At 33.0% G+C, this 16,967-nt stretch overlaps 1 protein-coding gene across 1 annotated transcript in view; it reads left to right on the forward strand.

Annotated features, from left to right (window-relative positions):
• Positions 1-2,115: 2,115 nt before the first annotated feature.
• The window catches only part of LOC120779703 (saccharopine dehydrogenase-like oxidoreductase), a 93,738-nt gene continuing 78,886 nt past the window's right edge, over positions 2,116-16,967 (forward strand). Inside the window, exon 1 of the mRNA XM_040112069.1 lies at positions 2,116-2,256. Coding sequence (XP_039968003.1) covers positions 2,178-2,256 — 79 coding nt within the window. The 5' untranslated portion in view covers positions 2,116-2,177. The remainder of the gene's footprint in view (positions 2,257-16,967) is intronic.

Raw genomic sequence — 16,967 nt, forward strand, 5'->3', positions numbered from 1 at the left:
TTCCTAAGAAGTCTGCTTCTTCCTGTCATTATGCACTCCTATGCAGCATTTTCGTACCCGCATATTTGTCGTGGAATACACGACTTAGGGGTGAGCGGTTCAGAAGTAAAGATGGGGACAACATACATTTCTGAAGGTAGCACGGGATACTGATCAATCCGTTGGGATATTGATTTCTAATGAATTGCTTATGCATATTGGCACCCTCCCTCCCTCGTAGCAGTTTAACAATATACGTAAAATAATATGTTAATTTTGATGTGTGTATGTGTGTGTATGTGCATGTTATTCAAGTGTGCCAGCGGCGCGATCCTTAAAACAGTCTTTTAACGATCTCCGTGATAATATGTGTATGTGCGTGGACGAGTGCAACACGCTTTCGAACTAGTATGTGCATATGTATCTAAAGTAGTGTGCACATATTTATACTTGCGCTACAAAACACCGGTTGACTACCGCGATCGACCATATCAATTTGTGAAAACCCGTGTCAAACGGCGTGGCCGCACGCGACTACTAAATTATGTAGTTCACATGTTTTTTGTAACTCATTGCGGGGTTGAATTAACATTTTTAAATATGTAAGGATGTGTTTTGTTAATAGGTACAGATATGTTCACCATTTAGCAATAGAAATCTTTAATTTTCTGTTTCTTACAGTCAATATTTTTTACTCTCTATACTATATGTAGTAACGAGAACACTAATTTGACACCTTTTAAAATTTGTATAATATCTGCTTTCTTTTCTTGGTTGTGTGATGTTTCACAATTCACAATTAAAGTACATAAGTGAAAGGCAAAAATCAAAAAAATCACCTTACTTTTTCAATTCTGTTCAGTTTAAGTTCCAGCAAAAACGTTTGCATTTCGACAAAAATCATATAGTAAGACTCGAAGTCCACTGCTTTTAGGACGAATGCAAACTTAAATTGGAGTAAAGTGATATCACGTGCAAAGTATGTTAACCATCTTCAAAAATACTACCGTGTGAATACTGTCGAACCTATAGACTATGTATCTTATGGTCTGTATTCACATTATTATTATTATTATTATTATTAGATATTATACTACAAGTACTTTCTTCTATTCTTAACTGTAAAAAAAAAGATATTTTCTAACAGCAAACACTCGTCTATAAATAGTTAAAAGTCCTTAAAGCAAGCTTACATAATTCCCAACGGGGAAAGAAGAGTTAAAAATTTGTAGAGTTCATCGAATTGTAGGAAGCATATACCACAAATTCGAGGAAAAACTCTGTCATATTTTTATAAAATTGTAAATGGTTTGATTAAGCAAAGTATAGTTTATTTAAAATGACAGAAAATAGAAGCTTAAGTTTTAAATAAAATGTATTAAGTTACGTCAAGTGGATTTCACTGTTATTTCGTTGTCTATGGGACTTATTTATGGACCGATTAACTTATACAAATTCAGACTTATTTAGTGAATACAAATAGCATACCAAATTAATTCTGGCTACCACAAGCTACTAATATCGTTCAAGCGACTTTTATTTCAATTTATTACATAAATTTTGTAGGTTTACTTTACACGTATACATACATAAGTATTTAATATATGTACATATATAGTAAATGAAGTTAAATTATACGCTATTATAAATGGATGCATACATACATATGTATATATGAATATGTATGCAATGCCTGCGGCAAACATGCAATAACAATACTATAATACAAACCAATACAGGTTATGTGTCACCATATACTAACGCTCTAGCTAGTATTGTTACCAGGAAAATAGTACATTGTGGTAACGAACTCTTTGAATTATTCTGTCAAAATTACTTAAAAAATTAATAAATGAAATGGAAAATAAAACATTAAAATTTTTTTTTTTTTTGTGAAATGCATAAAATGTCTTATTTTATGACGGTTTTTTAGGGAGATTTTAACCAAATCGGTTTTTGGCGATGAAAATGCATTAACTTTGCAATATCTGAAATAATACTTATTACTCATTTATTACTGCTCATTTTGAATATGTGGCAGCGTTAAGAAATATGAATTGTATATGAATAATAAGATCCGAATTGTTATTGAATTTTGAAGTTTAAAATTTTTAATTTTGTGTTTAGACTATTTATGTCTAATAAAAATCTTTTTTCAGAAAAAAAAACGCAAACAAATATATTTACTCGCATTTTACATGAGTTTCGTATCAGGAGGGTATTGCTCTGGGTCGACAAGTGAGGAGAGCAATATTCAGAAACATCATCGATGGAGAGGTATGTTTCATGTGCAAGAGAATGTTAGTATTTATAATCCAGCCAATGTTTTTTAACTGTTATTGAGCAAAAAAGCGGAAAAGAATTCGAATCAAAAAAGTCTGCAGGCATCAATAGAAATAAATAAATTGCATTAAGCAAATTTAATAAAATTCCCTTGTGTGGGCACCAATAGATATTTTCAACTGCAATTAAAAAACCTTAAGGACACCAAACGAGTAACTACAATAACCACATTTTTAAAAATAACAATGGACGAAGTCCTTAAAAAAACCAACATTTGATATTACGCCGTTTGAACGGTTTTTTTTAGACGTATGATTTTCAATGAGGCAACACTTTTTTCGGAGATTATATTACTGACTGTCTAGTTTGCCATTTCATAATAACCAATCTTACTTCGGAACAACGTTTTCAAATCGTGACAATTTATTACCAAAATACCAGAAAGGTTCGGCTCTCGCAGCACATCGCGCGAATTTTGTTTTACATTCTCATTTAAACTTATTTAAAAAAGTTTTTTCCGAATCAGTACAAAGAGAAGACGATTTGGTTTGGATATTGGAATCAGACGGATTTTACACTTTATTTATTATTTTAATTGGAGTTAACAATACAGGAGTGATTTTGCTTACATAGCACTATTACTTATCATACTTATTACATACATATGTTTTACAATACTGTACTGCAATAAATACTGTTGACTAAGCAATTAACATCATAATTAAATAAGTTATTCTGATTCTCGGAAATATTTTCATAAATATCATACAGCCATATATTACTTTATCGTGAAAATTCAATTAAGAAATATTTTCAAAATGTAACTTGTATTCTCCATCTATTTTATCTAATAATAGCTTTTCTTTAAAGTTTTTAAAATCTTCGTATTTCATGTTCATAATGATTCCTTCGGCTGTTTCAATGAAATTAGAAAAATGGTAATCAATGATTTTTATAGAGCAGTTATTATATTGTATTACAAAATTTCCGCATAAAATAGTTTCATTATTATTACAAGTGTTATTAATTAATAGATTATTGGCATTTTTAACAATAATTGATTATTCTTTACTTCTGATTAAATTAGATAAGATAGGCTTTAATTGTTTAATATGTTTGTTTTTATACCCTGAACAGGGTATATTAAGTTTGTCACGATGTTTGTAACACCCAGAAAGAAGCGTCGGAGACCTTATAAAGTATATATATAAATGATCAGTATGTTGAGTTGAGTCGATTTAGCCATGTCCGTCTGTCTGTCCGTCTGTCCGTCCGTCTGTCTGTATATATTCGAACTAGTGTCTCAGTTTTTAAGATATCGTTTTGAAATTTTGCAAACGTCGTTTTCTCTTCAAGAAGCTGCTCATTTGTCGCAACGGCCGATATCGGACCACTATAACATATAGCTGCCATATAAACTGAACGATCGGAATCAAGTTCTTGTATGGAAAACTTTCACATTTGACAATGTATCGTCACCAAATTTGGTATAGATTATTTTCTAAGCCAACAATGTAATCTCCGTGGAAAGTGGTCAGATCGGTTAACTATAGCATATAGCTACAATACAAACTGAACGATCGGAATCAAGTTCTTGTAAGGAAAACTTTCACATTTGACAATGTATCGTCGGCAATTTGGTATAGATTATTTTCTAAGGCAACAATGTAATCTCCGTGGAAATTGTTCAGATCGGTTAACTATAGCATATAGCTACAATACAAACTGAACGATCGGAATCAAGTTCTTGTATGGAAAACTTTCACATTTGACAAGATATATGCACCAAATTTGGTACAGATTATTTTCTAAGCCAATAATGTAATCTTCGAAGAAATTGGTCAGATCGGTTTACTATAGCATATAGCTACCATACAAACTGAACGATCGGAATCAAGTTTTTGTAAGGAAAACTTTCACATTTGACAATGTATCTTCACCAAATTTGGTATAGATTATTTTCTAAGGCAACAATGTAATCTCCGTAGAAATTTTTCAGATCGGTTAACTATAGCATATAGCTACCATACAAACTGAACGATCGGAATCAAGTTCTTGTAAGGAAAACTTTCACATTTGACAATGTATAGTCACCAAATTTGGTATAGATTATTTTCTAAGGCAACAATGTAATCTCCGAAGAAATTGTTCAGATCGGTTAACTATAGCATATAGCTACAATACAAACTGAACGATCGGAATCAAGTTCTTGTATGGAAAACTTTCACATTTGACAATGTATCTTCACCAAATTTGGTACAGATTATTTTCTAAGGCAACAATGTAATCTCCGAAAAAATTGTTCAGTTCGGATTACTATAGCATATAGCTTCCATACAAACTGAACGATCGGAATCAAGTTCTTGTATGGAAAACTTTCACATTTGACAATGTATCTTCACCAAATTTGGTACAGATTATTTTCGAAGCCAACAATGTAATCTTCGAAGAAATTGGTCAGATCGGTTTACTATAGCATATAGCTACCATACAAACTGAACGATCGGAATCAAGTTCTTGTATGGAAAACTTTCACATTTGACAATGTATCTTCACCAAATTTGGTATAGATTATTTTCTAAGGCAACAATGTAATCTCCATAGAAATTGTTCAGATCGGTTAACTATAGCATATAGCTACCGGAATCAAGTTCTTGTAAGGAAAACTTTCACATTTGACAATGTATCGTCACCAAATTTGGTATAGATTATTTTCTAAGGCAACAATGTAATCTCCGAAGAAATTGTTCAGATCGGTTAACTATAGCATATAGCTACCATACAAACTGAACGATCGGAATCAAGTTCTTGTATGGAAAACTTTCACATTTGACAATGTATCGTCACCAAATTTGATATAGATTATTTTCTAAGCCAACAATGTAATCTCCGTGGAAAGTGGTCAGATCGGTTAACTATAGCATATAGCTACCATACAAACTGAACGATCGGAATCAAGTTCTTGTAAGGAAAACTTTCACATTTGACAATGTATCGTCACCAAATTTGGTATAGATTATTTTCTAAGGCAACAATGTAATCTCCGAAGAAATTGTTCAGATCGGTTAACTATAGCATATAGCTACAATACAAACTGAACGATCGGAATCAAGTTCTTGTATGGAAAACTTTCACATTTGACAATGTATCGTCACCAAATTTGGTATAGATTATTTTCTAAGCCAACAATGTAATCTCCGTGGAAAGTGGTCAGATCGGTTAACTATAGCATATAGCTACCATACAAACTGAACGATCGGAATCAAGTTCTTGTATGGAAAACTTTCACATTTGACAATGTATCTTCACCAAATTTGGTATAGATTATTTTCTAAGGCAACAATGTAATCTCCGAAAAAATTGTTCAGATCGGATTACTATAGCATATAGCTTCCATACAAACTGAACACATAATTACTAAAAGAAATGCACCTGTGAAGGGTATATTAGCTTCGGTGCCGCCGAAGTTAACGTTTTTTCTTGTTTTCAAATAACATTGTCATGTTTTCATACGTAAAAACTTCTTATATTTTCGCACCAAATTCTTTTTGATATTTATTTGGTATTAGTACAATTTTTCTTAATTTGGCTTGTATAAATTTTTTAGTATTTTTATTCCAAGTTTAAAAACGTTTTAAAAGTTGTTGTGCCTAATTGCAAATATTCAAAGTATCACAATTTATATTATATTTAGTTATTTAGTTATTTCATGATTTGGCATAATGCTTGGGTTAACAATCCCGTCTTTCGCTGAGACTATAAATATTTTGAATTTGTTCAATTTTATTTTTTTACAGTTGATACAGTTACACACCGTAAAATCTTTCTTTACACAATTTCGAAATAACACGGTTCGTTAAGAAAAAGTTTTAAATTGTTTACACGTTATTTTTGATTTAACACGAGTTCCAAACAATTTTTAATTTTTTACATGATTTTCTGAAGTGTTGGATATCATCCAAATGGCAACTCTACTTCACGTCTTGTTTACTTTAAAGGAAATACCCTTTTTATTTAACATATCAATTTGCTCATGACGCAATATATAATTTCAGTAAAGTTCTTAAAGTTAAAGTTTAAGTTAGTTATTTTTTATTAATTGATGAAATCTTCAAATTACATAATCGGAGTTGTTAACAACTTTTCAAAAGGTAAAATTGTGTTAGATTGTTATCTTAGAAAATTTCAATAAGGAATTTCATTTTATTTTGAGACTAACAATTTCATTAGACACGAAAATAAAAATTCTAGGCTATCTTAGAAGTTGCGAAGGTTCAACATCTGTTAGTAGAGCTTTTGGTTTAAACGAAAATGACAGTTCCATTCGACAATCAGTAATTTCTGGCTCAGCCTTAGTTCAAAAACAACTTCTTATAGTCGAAATCCTTCTTTTGAGAAGACTGAAAAACATATGGTGTTATGGATTGAAGATTTACAGAAAAAAATACTGTACATGGGAAGATTATTAAGGAGAAAGCACTTAGAATATACTTGTACAAACGACTTCAGGAGTTCGAACCATCAGTACCACATTAGGGAACTAATAAAATTGCTTTCAATGCAAGTCATGAATGGCTGAAAGGTTTTCTGAAAAGACACCATTTTCACAATGTAAAAATTCAAGGAGAATTGGCATTTTCAGACGAAAATGCTGCAAAAAACTCTCCGGATTAACTCGCAAAAATAATTCAAGAGGGCAGATCAACTCCATATCAAATATTTAATGCCGACGAAACGGCATTGTTTTGGTAGCTAATGCCAAAAAGAACATTCATAGCAAAATCACAAAAGACAGCTGGTGGCTTTAAAGCAGTCAAAGATCGGGTGACTCTCTTGCTTTGTAGTAACGCATCTGGCGATAAAATGTTGAAAGCACTCTTACCGTGCGATTCTGTACTGTGATACAGTCATAAGTGTTTAAATTTGAGATTTTAAGTTAGGGACAATTTTTGTGACTTGAGACGCTTTTGCTATTCTGTAAGTGACAGTCACAAAATCTATTACATTTCGTTATTCAGAGATGTTTTCACACTTGAATGAAAATAAATATGTCGATAATAAATGTTAAATTTTCTATAACATAGTCAAAAAACTATTTTATATAATAATTAAATTAATATTAAACTATATTACCAATAAAAATAAAAATATATGTTGAATTCGTTTCATTTACGAAATTTAAGTAAAATTGAATTATTTTTAACCTTTTCATGTTTGAGTTGCTCACAAAATATAAAAAAACGACAATCGTTTAAAATCTATGATGATCTCTATTCAGTATATTCAAAATGGCAAACAAGAGTTCTTTTTAGTTTTGTGACCTGCTAACTATCAGGTCTCAAATTTGAGTTAATAATTTGAGACTAATGTTAGAGATTGTTTGTGAATAGTAACTAGTCTCAAATTGAGACTTTACCTCAAAATGTCTCAAATAGTGGCTAGTGACTGCTTACAGAATTTCATTATTATTGAACAAATCCCTTATGCCTTAAAGGTATGCACATTAAACAACTTCCATCCAGTTCATGTTATAGCGAACAATCTATTTAAAGATTGGTTTAATAACCGTATTTGTTCCTAAAGTCCAGAAATATAAAACACAAAAAGGTTTAGAATTCAAAATACTTCTGCTTGTTTATAATGCATGTAGCCACCCAGTGCTGGTACATTCGAATAATTAGTTGCTGGTTTTGCCGCCTATGTAGTACCACTTCTCTGATTCAGCTACTCGATCAGGGTATTACAGCAACACTTAAAATGTATCACATCATGTAAATTTTAAGATATATTTTAGATTGAGTGGAAGAATACAATTTGAATGTTATGGAAGCATGGAAAAAGTTTAATATTTTGGATTGCATTACACATGTTTCCTTTGCCATGGAAGGTCAGGTTTTAATGGTTAATTTAGTTCGTGAGGGCTTGAAATTCGCTTTAAGAAAATATTAGAATTTTTTCATTTTACACAATTTTTATTTGTTTTGGAACAGATCTCCAAATTTACATATAAATCGTGTATTTTTTTACACGATTTGGATTTACGCGGTTTTCTTAGGAACGTATCTACCGTGTAAAAGAAGATTTTACTGTATTTGGTTGATATTTTATTTATAACATTAAAACTTCATTTGAATTGTCTGTCTGTCATTTACTAAACCTCTCTTTTTTCTTTTTCTTTTTTGTATTAACGCTACATTTATTTTTTACTTCTAACAATTCTGTTTGTAATGTGTTTTTATGATTTATTTTCAGTAAAATAATATTGTCATTAAATAAGTTTTTTTTTATTTCTACAGTGTTTGTTTTGTGTACAACTATTTCTGTGCCCTTGACTATTTCTTATGTCCTGATTTGAATGTCTATAAATCTTAATTGGGCTGCCAATTCTGTGGTTGTCACAATTAATATCATTATCAGAATATCTGAAAATTTCAATGGTTTTTTTATGTTAGAAGGGTGGACATTTTCCAGCTTTTCCTTCTTCTATTCCTTATGTCTAACAACATAACTTTCTCTTTTTTGAGTCAATATATTTATAACTTTATTCTTTGTTGCTATTCAATTATTTTCTACTATTTCTTCATCTACTTGATTTGGTGTACATTTAATTGTCCAATGAAATCTATCGTTAAAATTTCTAATAGCTTTTTGAATTAGTTATTTTACTGGTAGTTCTTTGTTCAATTTATACAAGAACGTAAATTTTTCTTTTGATATAAAGAAATCTGTTTGAATGCTTCTACTTCTTCCTCAATATCTTGTGCTCTCATTGCACATTTAATAAATTCTATTGGACTATCATTTTAAAACATTCCAATAAGCTTTTATTGTACTACATTGTAGTAACGTTCAGATATTTTTAAAAATATTGCTATTTTACTTTTTGTTATATATTTCCTAAATATTTCACTCATACTATCGAAATCATATTCCGAAATTAAAATAATTCTTTTACCATGTATCATTTTTATACTCTTGCAACCAATTGCTACAGAGTAATGCAGTTTTGTTCACCTAACGGTTGTACGTATCACATAAAATTAAACGAGATTTGTATAAGGTTACATTTATATAAATGATCAGGGTGGCGAGAAAAGTTGATTGTCTGTTTGTCTGTCCGTCCGTCCGTGCAAGCTGTAACTTGAGTAAAAACTGAGATATCTTGATGAAACTTGGTATGCAGGTTTCTTAGTACAAGTTCGTAGATGGCCGTAATCGGACCACTGCCATAACTAAGCACTAAATTCAGATATAGAACCGTAAATTCTACCACCACCGGGATCGTATGAGAGGGCTTTATTGGAACCGGTGTAAAAATTGGACAATGGGCGTGGCACCGCCCACATTTTGGGGAAATTTCATATCTCGGGACCTGACTGACCGATTTTGCAAAAATTGTATGTAGCATTATTTTCATATTACTATGCCACAGTGTGAAAATGAGCGAAATCGGAGTACAACCACGCCTACTTTCCATATCGCACAATTCAAATTCCACTTGATTTTTTCACTTTTCAGTACACAAATCAAGAAGCGTGAATAATGCCTTTAGTGTATGCTATCGTATGACCAAAAATTTTTCAAATCCAACATTTGAACATTTTTTCAAGCCCCTAGATACCGATTAATTCGACCTCAGTACCTATAATTGACTTTTGATCGAAAATATTGGTCAATTTGTTAGATATATAATTGAAAATCAGGGATAATTTTTCTTATACTAAGGCATGTCTATTTGTCAAAAATGAGTTGAATCGGCCCACTACTTCCCTTAGCCCCCATACACTGAATATAAAGATTTTCGAACTTCCGATTGACTTTGTATATGCGGTACAATATGTAAAAACATATGTAAACAGTGTATCTTTTTGTCTAAAATAGATAAACTTGGGCGAAAACTTGACCCATTTCCTATATAACTAATATCAGGATTTTCGAACATACAGCTGACTTTACTCTATATGATTGGCTTTACACCTTAAAGCATTTCCCTGGTTTTAAATCTTGCTAGTTTCAAGAGTATAAAATGTTAGGTTGCACCCAAACTTAGCCCTACCTTACTTATTTTAAATTCTTTCATTCGAATATTTGGTTATTGGTTGGGCTACTCCAGAGTTATCTTTTAAAAATTGATTGACTTCATGCAGTTCTTTGTTAAAATGTGTCCTAAGCCTTAATATGTTCGTTCAGTGACGTACTAAAAATTAGGACATCTTCTAGATACACAACACATGTTTTGTTTATATAACCCATCAGCATTTCATTCATTAGGCGTTGACATGTGACTGGGGCATTCTTTGGTCCGAAAGGCATTCTTATAAATGCATATAGTCCATGTGATGTTACAAAAGTTGTTTTTTCCCAATCTTCTGGTTTTACTAGAATTTGATGGTATCCTTTCACTAGATACAAAGAAGTAAAATACTAGACTCTCCATAATTTGTCTTGAATGGAATCAATGTTCGGAAGAGGGTATTTGTCATCTACTGTGACCTTATTCAATTTTTTATAGTCTATTAAAATTCTGTATTTGCTTTCGCCTGAGCTATCTTTTTTTCTCCGGCACTACTATTAATGGACTCGAATATTTAAATCTGTTGCAGCGTTGTGGTTTTAATATCGTGTTGAATTTCCGTTGTGTTAGTTAATCTATCAGCAGTTTCAAGGGTACAAATTTGATTTAAGTAATTTAATTTGATTAAAATAGTACTTTCCTCTCGCTGTAAAGTTATTCTACCCTTTTAATGGCTAAATAGAATATGCACTGAGAAAATTAAATATATCCATGCCCATTATAAAATTATACTTTCGTCCTCTGAGCGGTGTGACCCTCCACTTCGTTCTTGCATTATTAGGTAAGTTAAATTCTTCTGGTGCTACTGTACGAACTTTATAATTAATTTTATCCTCATTTGCTAGCGTACTAAAGGTTAACGGATTTTTTAAATTTAGTCCTAGGGGTATTAGTAATTTCGCTAATAGTCAGACTTAAACTAGCTCCTGTATCAATTAGTGCAATATAACTTTTTCCTTTAATATTAATTGTCTTTAGGTAAGGATTCCGAGTTTGGTTCATAAACAAAATGCTAATATTAATCTCTTCTTTATCAACATCAGTTCTGGAGTAATCTGATTGGCTTTACCTATTCTAGCATAGGCAATCTTGGCCATGCTGCGATATAGGGTGTCCTGCTAATTGAGAGCTCTTTGATCTTTGTTCAATATTGTCTATCTCCATTGGTTCACCTTGATTCGTCTATATTGATTATTATGAAATTAACCACAATTTTATCTAAATTGATTCGGTTTGTTTTGATCGAAATTTTGTCTAAAGTTGTCTAAATTTTGCGAATAACCCGAATTTGTTGGTCTACACTTATTAGTATATCTTCCACTTTCAGAGCTGGAGCGTTTTAATCCATTCGGATCTAGCCAGCGTGCTACATGCATTACTTTAACAAAGCGCCTTGTGTCATTTCTATTTACTAATATAATGTCCATGTTGCTTAAGTCAATGGAATGGTAACCTCTATAGTAATCTGTCAATTCTTCCGACTTATATTTTATTGAACTTACCTTAAGGTTCCTGATCCTTTTGTAAAGGAGATGCGGCTTTACGTCTGGTCTGTATCTCAGCTTCAGGGTTTCTTTGATCAGCTGCCAGTTGTCCAGTTGAGGGATATTTTTAATTGTGTCATTTGCCTCTCCTTGTATTGTTCGTTAAAATAAGATCCTTGTTAATTATTTTTGTAGGTCACTGTTTTTGATGGAAAGATAGCAGATATTCTAAAGAAGGAGTTATTAGTTATAACTCCCGTTCCCGGGAAGATATGCCGATCATTCACGGTTTTTAGTAAGGCATATGCTGCCATTAGTTTCTTCCGTCTTATTTCTTAATTCCAGGTAGGGTTGCCGCATTTTCTCTAATTACTGTTCCTCGCGGGCAAGATCTCTGCTGTCGTCGGAGCCTGCTCCCCATTCATTTTTCTTCTCTAGTCGTCTATGTTTTGTCGTCTTATTTTTGCCGTTTTTGTTTTTGTTCACTGGACTTTCCTTTTTGTGGTGTTCACTTTAACAATCTTTCTATTTGTTTACACATATGTATAATTTTTATACTCTTGCAACCAATTGCTACAGAGTATTATAGTTTTGTTCACCTAACGTATCACCTAAACTAAGCAAGATCGATATAGAGTTATATAGTATATGTATAAATGATCAGGAAGGCGAAAAAAGTTGAAATCCGGTTGACTGTCTGTCTTTCCATCCGCCCGTCCGTGCAAGCTGTAACTTGAGTAAAAATTGAGATATCTTGATGAGACTTGGTATGTGGGTTCCTTAGTACAAAAAAAGTTCGTAGATGGGCGAAATCGGACCACTGCACACGCCCACGAATGGCCATTAACCGAAAACATACAAAGTGCCATAACTAATAACTAAATTAAGTTAAGAAGCTGTAATTTGATAAAAAGTGAACATCCAAGTTTGTGAACATATCTCCTAAACCACTTACGCTACATATACCAAATTTGCTTAGTACAAATATTATAAGAACTTCTACCGACACTATGAAAAAGGATAAAATCTTAAGATAACCCCGCTCACCCCCCATAATAGTACTGTTAAAAGCTACTAAAAGCGCGATAAATCAATAACTAAATATGCCAGAGAAATTAAATTTTACCACCGATATGGTTTGAGAGAGCTTTATTGCAGCCGGTGTGAAAATTGGACGATGGGCGTGGCACCACCCACTTTTTGGTGGAATCCCATATCTTAGACTCGATTGACCGATTTCGACAAAGTTTAGTACGTGGCGTTCTTCTTATATTCTTATGTCACATTGTGAAAATGGACGAAATCGGATAACAACCACGCCTATTTCTCATATAACACAATTTTAAATTCCACTTGCTTCGTTCAGTTTCAAGTACACAAATCAAGAAGCAATTAATACTTATAAAGGGATAAAACTTTGCACGAATAGTGTATTTAGTGTGTGACACCTTATTAGGGATAATCCTTCTCTTATAATTCTATGATTGTATGTCAAAAATGGGTTGAATCGGACCAATAATTCCTTTAGCCACATATACTTAATATAAAGATTTTCGAACTACTGGATGTTTTTGTACCAATATGTGAGTTATCTCATTACAAATAAGAGAGTGTGTTACTTCATAACAGAGTATCTTTGTACTTAAAATATATAAATTTGAACGAAAACTTGGCCAATATTACCAATACCAGTAATTTCGAACATCCGGCTGACTTTACTCTATATGAAATATATGGTTTTAAACTTTAAAGTATTTCCCTGGCTTTGATTCTTGCAAGTTGCAAGAGTATAAAATGTTCGGTTACACCCGAACTTAGCCCTACCATACTTTTAATGTGTATGTAGAGTGTGTTGTCAAGTTTCCTAGTGTTAACTTTTTCATACTCTCGCAACAATGTTGCTAAGGAGAGTATTATAGTTTTGTTCACATAACGGTTGTTTGTAAGTCCTAAAACTAAAAGAGTCAGATATAGGGTTATATATACCAAAGTGATCAGGGTGACGAGTAGAGTCGAAATCCGGATGTCTGTCTGTCCTTCCGTCCGTCTGTCCGTCCGTCTGTCCGTCCGTCCGTGCAAGCTGTAACTTGAGTAAAAATTGAGATATCATGATGAAACTTGGTACACGTATTCCTTGGCTCCATAAGAAGGTTAAGTTCGAAGATGGGAAAAATCGGCCCACTGCCACGCCCACAAAATGGCGGAAACCGAAAACCTATAAAGTGTCATAACTAAGCCATAAATAAAGATATTAAAGTGAAATTTGGCACAAAGGATCGCATTAGGGAGGAGCATATTTGGACGTAATTTTTTGGAAAAGTGGGCGTGGCCCCGCCCCCTACTAAGTTTTTTGTACATATCTCGGAAACTACTATAGCTATGTCAACTAAACTCTACAGAGTCGTTTCCTTCAGACATTTCCATGAAATCAGTTAATAACCACGCCCACCTCCCATACAAAGGTTATGTTGAAAACCACTAAAAGTTCGTTAACCGACTAACAAAAAACGTCAGAAACACTAAATTTTACGGAAGAACTGGCAGAAGGAAGCTGCACCCAGGCTTTTTTTTTTAAATTGAAAATGGGCGTGGCGTCGCCCACTTATGGACCAAAAACCATATCTCGGGAACTACTAGACCGATTTCAATGAAATTCGGTATGTAATATTTTCTTAACACCCTGATGACATGTACAAAATATGGGTGAAATCAGTTCACAACCACGCCTTCTTCCAATATAACGCTATTTTGAATTCCATCTGATGCCTTCTCTGTATAATATGAGTACATATGTATATACATTAGGAACCAATGATGATGGCGGAATAAAACTTTACACAAATACGGTATTTGAAAAATATGTAAATGACGTATAATGAAATCTCGATTATCACTTTATCGTGCGAGAGTATAAAATGTTCGGTGACACCCGAACTTAACCCTTCCTTACTTGTTTTGTTTTTATTTAGTTATATTCTGGAGTGTCTGGTCAACTCCTGAGTTGGCTACAGATTCGCAGAATTATTTTAGGGATTATATAACAGGTAACGGCTTTCGGTCACGACTTTTTTTCACATATCACTGGATACTTATTTGTTTCACTGAACTTGTTTTCAAAGGATCCTTCTGACTGCGTCAATTTTGTCTTACATTCACGTTGGAAGTTTTTTGATATTGGAATCAGACGGATTTTACACTTTATTCATTATTTTAATTGAAGTTAACAGTACAGTAGTGATTTTACTTACATACTTGTAGCACTATTTCAGCAATTGACATCATAATTTAATAAGTTATTCTGATTCTTCTTATTGATTTCCGGGTTTCTGGTTAATTTGGTTAAGGAATTTATCAAATTTATCATTTTTATACTCTTGCGACCTGTTGCTACACAGGATTCTAGTTTTGTTCACCTAACGGCTGTACGTACCACCTAAAACTAAGCGATATATAAGTTAGCAACAATAACATTTAAAGCAACCAAAAGACACGCGAGCGGTTGAACAATAAAGGTCGTAAGACCGGAAAAATAAAATAATTTTTACAAAGTTTGACAAGTAAACCCATAACTGGCGCCCGAGCTAAAATAAGCTCCTACGTCGCGAAGGAAAACAAAAGGCGTTAAGAATCCTTCTTCGGAGAACGTGGAGTGATAATAAAAACAACTGTGCTAGTGTGAGATCAGGCCCCTTAGTAGCAGAGCAAAAAGGACGCGTTGGAACTCAAGCCAACTCATCAGCACCTATCAACATTAACAACCAACAATATCAAGAGGCTAAGAATGAAAGTCGTTATTGTATTGTAAGTTAAGTGATAATTACTAATTATGAACATTAAGTGAAACCCAGATTGTGAATTTTTTTTTTCTCAAACTAAAATTGAAATAAAACCTTTAAGCATTAATTTGTAAGTGCAAAAACTGAAACGTTATTGATGTAGAAAAGAAACCGATACGTAAAGAGTAGTGCACAGTGAGGAAAAATATAAAACGAACTCTTTAACAGCCACAACAAAATAAACAATGTCGAACCCAAATAATCTGGTTCGTCCACCGGTAATCAGGGCGAATGATCCTTCAGGAAATTCAGGATCAGCTAACGTTACAATAAACGAGGATGACCTCGTAAACCTAATAGGAAGGGTAGCTTTAGACGTGTTAAACAGGCAGGGGCCCAGCATAGTGAGGGCAACCCTTAACCCGAATGCGGGCTTAGCAGACACTTGCGACCAAACCATCAATATAGAACAGGCAAGCAACTTATCAGATTTAGACAAGATACCTGATGTAGAAAAAAGTTTACGCGAATTCTCGGGAAATCCCACCGAATTCAATTCATGGAAAAAAAGTGTAAATCGAATATTAAATATTTACGAAGCGAGTAAGGGCACACCTAAATTCTACGGAATCCTTAACGTGATAAGGAATAAAATCGTCGGCAACGCGGATGCTGCCCTTGAGTCATACAATACACCCTTAGACTGGGGAGCTATTTGTAAGTGTTTAACTTTACATTACGCCGACAAGCGTGATGTATCCACCCTAGAATACCAAATGACTTCTTTTGTTCAGGGAAATAGGTCAATTGAAGAATTTTACCAGGCCGTTTATTCCAATTTATCTTTAACTAGCTGACCCGGCGAACTTCGCACCGCCTAATTATTGGAGGCATATTTAGTAAGTCACAAACACACGACACAATACTTTTTTAATTTTATTGAAATTTGCTGCTTTTAGATTTTTAGGAATATTAAAGAATTATAGTATAGATGCACAGCAAAGAGACGTTAACATTTCAAGTGACATTTTACCATAGACAATTTTTTTTGAGTGAATACTGACAAATATTTACACTATACCTATCAAACTACATCTGTCGTTTTTTTTTTTTTGACGATGGCCATGGTTGGGAAAAGAAGAAGAACTACATCTGTCATCGTGAAAATAAAGAATTCAAACAACTATAATATAGTTATAGTGAAGTTATATATCCCTCAACTCCAGAAAAAAAATTATAACTGTCCAGATTGTATTAAATTATTATTAAGATGCGACGAATGCTACAACATAATCGCTGTTACCTTCAGATTTTGTACCAAGTGTGGTAAGAATGTAGAACGAATAATACGCGTGAACAGGGCAAAAGTAT

This window comes from Bactrocera tryoni, chromosome 1 (assembly GCF_016617805.1).
Source record: "Bactrocera tryoni isolate S06 chromosome 1, CSIRO_BtryS06_freeze2, whole genome shotgun sequence".
NCBI lineage: Eukaryota > Metazoa > Arthropoda > Insecta > Diptera > Tephritidae > Bactrocera > Bactrocera tryoni.